This window comes from Sitodiplosis mosellana, unplaced genomic scaffold (assembly GCF_009176505.1).
Source record: "Sitodiplosis mosellana isolate CC-2019 unplaced genomic scaffold, AAFC_SMos_1.0 Smas_scaffold_59, whole genome shotgun sequence".
NCBI lineage: Eukaryota > Metazoa > Arthropoda > Insecta > Diptera > Cecidomyiidae > Sitodiplosis > Sitodiplosis mosellana.
In genome coordinates this window covers 71,316-74,720 of record NW_022595301.1, presented here as the reverse complement: position 1 = coordinate 74,720, position 3,405 = coordinate 71,316, and the positions used below count along the sequence as shown (strand labels likewise).

Genomic DNA, 3,405 nt, shown 5'->3' with positions numbered 1-3,405 from the left:
ATTTGGATTTCCAATGAGAAACCATTTGTTTCTGAATCAAGCCAATGTACGTTTGCACCGAAAGGTACATACAACGATCGCTAGTATTGTGTCAATGGGCACAGCAACCCAGTGTCAGATACCATAATACTAAACGCATCCAATCCCATTAAGAATTGATGTAATTTGTTCGCGTGGAATTTGAAAACAATGACAATTGAATGGGTGCGCTTAATATTATCCACTATACTAGCGATGGTCGGGTGGATACATATGTCTCTGAACACTTAAGGTTTTGAAATAAAATAGTTGGGGTTTTACTTGAAATTATGAGTGTATTCGGAAGTTTACAGCTTTTTGCTTAGCATTCGTATATGGTTTATCAACTTTTCATATCATAACCGATATAGTCGAACCAAGCAGCAACATTGATATGGTTAAATTTTGATAAAAATATATTAAAATTAACTCTCAACCGGGCAAGTGGCTCCGTTGTGGTCCGAAAAGATGGTTTTTCAATAAATAAATATATAAAAACTATATTCTTGTGCGGAAAAGGTGCTGCATTGTTCTCTTTGATCCTTTCCACGTATTACAGCCAAAAAAAATTGAACATCGATGATCGATCATTTGATGACGCTCCGTGGAGCTAAATATATTTTTCGGACACAAGCGGGCAAATTGGACCAAAATGGGCCCATGGCTTTATGGTTGTAAAATTGGGAATACATAATATATCATCCAAAGTAGGATTATTCCGAAAACCATTTCAATGCGCAATATACCAATAAAATTGGATGAACCTTAGAAAAGTAACAGAGACATGTATTCATTTGAATTTTTGTCAAATGTCAAAAAACGCAAAAAATAGTCATTTCTCCACCAGAATTGATAATGTTTTCGGTGTAAAAAGGAATGTATCATAAAAAGTAGTACATTTCATTCAATTTTGTCTGCATATGGCACGTTTGACTCAAACGGTTTGAGAGATGCATCTTTCTAGCTTCCAGCACAGTCTCACTTTTGAAAATATATTGCGTTTTTTTTTTCAATTTTACAGCCATAAAACTATGGGTCCATTTCGGTCTTAAGTGATTTAGCTTGCCCGTTTGCGGGTTAATATTCTACATGACAATCGAATACGGAACTCAAAGGAAACAATTTGATTTTTCAATTGATTTTAATTTTGGCGTCTTTTTTCTTCAGCCTCCTTAAGATAGTCAGCCACCGCCTTTTTGTTATCTGAAAAATAATATAGTTTGAATTACGTTTTTTTCTAAACAAAAATGTTCAAATTTACTATTCAAAGCAGTCTGATAAGGTGTCTCATGTAGATAATCTGTATCAGTAAGACTGGCTCGATTGGCGACAAGGATTTCAACGATCTGTAAGTTGCCTGGAGAATAATATCGACCAATGAGAAAGACTTACTCATTTTGTGGAAATAAATATTCATTCAAAATTACCATACCAAGCAGCATAATGAAGAGGTGTCCGATTATAATAGTCTTTAACATCAACTTTGGCTCCTTTCATGATGAGCATTTCAGCGACATCCTTGTGCCCTGAAAAATAGTACAGATCGATGAAAAAAATCAAGCCATTCTCTTATTTACCGAAAATGAATATTCAAAATTACTATTCATAACAGCATGATGAAGAGGTGTCCGATTATAATAGTCTTTAACATCAACTTTGGCTCCTTTCATGATGAGCATTTCAGCGACATCCTTGTGTCCTGAAAAATAGCACAGATCGATGAAAAAAATCAAGCCATTCTCTTATTTACCGAAAATGAATATTCAAAATTACCATTCATAACAGCTTGATGAAGAGGGGTCCGAACATCGCCGTCTCCTAAATCAACTTTGGCTCCTTTCGTGATGAGCATTTCAGCGAAATCCTTGTGTCCTGAAAAATAACACAGATCAATGAAAAAAATCAAACCATTCTCTTTATTTACCAAAAATGAATATTCAAAATTACCATGCATAGCAGCATAATGAAGAGGTGTCCAATTATAATAGTCATAAACATCAACTTTGGCTCCTTTCGTGATAAGCCTTTCAGCGACATCCTTGTGTCCTGAAAATTTACACCAGTCAATGAATGAGATCAAACTTATTTCTTATTCATGAAAATATTCAAAATTACCATTCATAGCAGCATAATGAAGAGGTTCACGCTGTTCTCTGTCTATCGAATCAACTTTGGCTCCTTTCGTGAGGAGCTTTTCGACCTCCTTCAAGTTACCTGAAACAGATCAATGAAATAGATTCAATCAATTTCCCATTTGGTGAGCATAGTTTTCCAGAGCTACCATTCTCAGCAGCGACATGTAGAGCTGTTCGGCCGCCTCCGTCTTTTTTGTTTGCTTAAATGAAAAAAAATTTAAAAAAAAAATCAGTGAAGTGAATCAAAGGAAAATGTCTTATATCCGCGAGATGAACTTTTCACGCTCTTGTGTAGAAAGACAGCGAAATGAGTGTTCAGCTATTTGGAGGACTTCTTCAATTCCACCGAAAAAATAAGGTAACTTATGTCGAGAACCCATAAAATAACCCATAAATGAGCCTATTTTTCAAAATATAAATTCCGAATTCAGCCAGAAAATTTTCATTTTTCTTTTATTGAAGCGAATATTTCAAGTTACACTAAAAAAACGATTCCGTATTGGTGTAGTATTCGGAAAAAACAACAATACCGTCCGAGACAAATGCTAATTTCGAACTGATAATTACTATTAATAGAGACAATGACGATTGGAATGGATGATTCAACGCGTTGTTTTTTTCTTAAACTAATTATACGTCAAACGAATGTTAAATGAAACTTTACATTTTGTATTTTCTAAAATGCAACAAATTCGTCATGAATGGTTTGAATCAATTGAGTTTTGGTTATTTTGACCTGGATTCTTTGTTAGATTGATGGAAAACGCATCAAACGGTGCTTTGTATGTCGAATAGTGAGAATGAAACATTGAAAAGAAATTTAGCTTCAATCTTACCTTGTGTCATGGCTCCCTTTACTATGTCAACCAACCCACATCCACCACCACATTCAATTTGCTTCAAGTTGAAAAATAGGAACGCATAAATGGTACTTAGTTTGGAATAACCAAATTGAATGAATTGAAATGTAAAATTAATGGATTTTTGAAACAAAAAAAAACATTTGCCAATATAATATGGTGGATTGACATTGCTTTAAATTTGGGGTAATTAATCGCGTGGTATATTTATTGGTTTTCATTCGTTTTCGAAAAGTCAATTTATATCGAAAATGAAAAAATACTCTTCATGTCATCGATCGACACAATACAAAAAATATATAGAAAAATTTGTAAGTTACCATGAATTGGTCTCCCAAAACCGCAACCAGAACCAAACAAACTAAACGGAGAGAAAATATTGATTAAAACAC

At 34.1% G+C, this 3,405-nt stretch overlaps 1 protein-coding gene across 1 annotated transcript; it reads right to left on the bottom strand.

Annotated features, from left to right (window-relative positions):
• Positions 1-296: 296 nt before the first annotated feature.
• LOC129570456 (ankyrin repeat, PH and SEC7 domain containing protein secG-like) lies at positions 297-3,015 on the bottom strand. The gene is made up of 9 exons (XM_055450063.1): positions 2,990-3,015; positions 2,300-2,353; positions 2,134-2,232; positions 1,966-2,064; positions 1,792-1,890; positions 1,619-1,717; positions 1,446-1,544; positions 1,280-1,375; positions 297-1,221 (listed from the first exon to the last, which is right to left on the bottom strand). The coding sequence occupies exons 1-9, from the start codon at positions 2,997-2,999 to the stop codon at positions 1,160-1,162; spliced, it is 717 nt and encodes a 238-aa protein (XP_055306038.1). The 5' UTR covers positions 3,000-3,015; the 3' UTR covers positions 297-1,159.
• Positions 3,016-3,405: the final 390 nt, after the last annotated feature.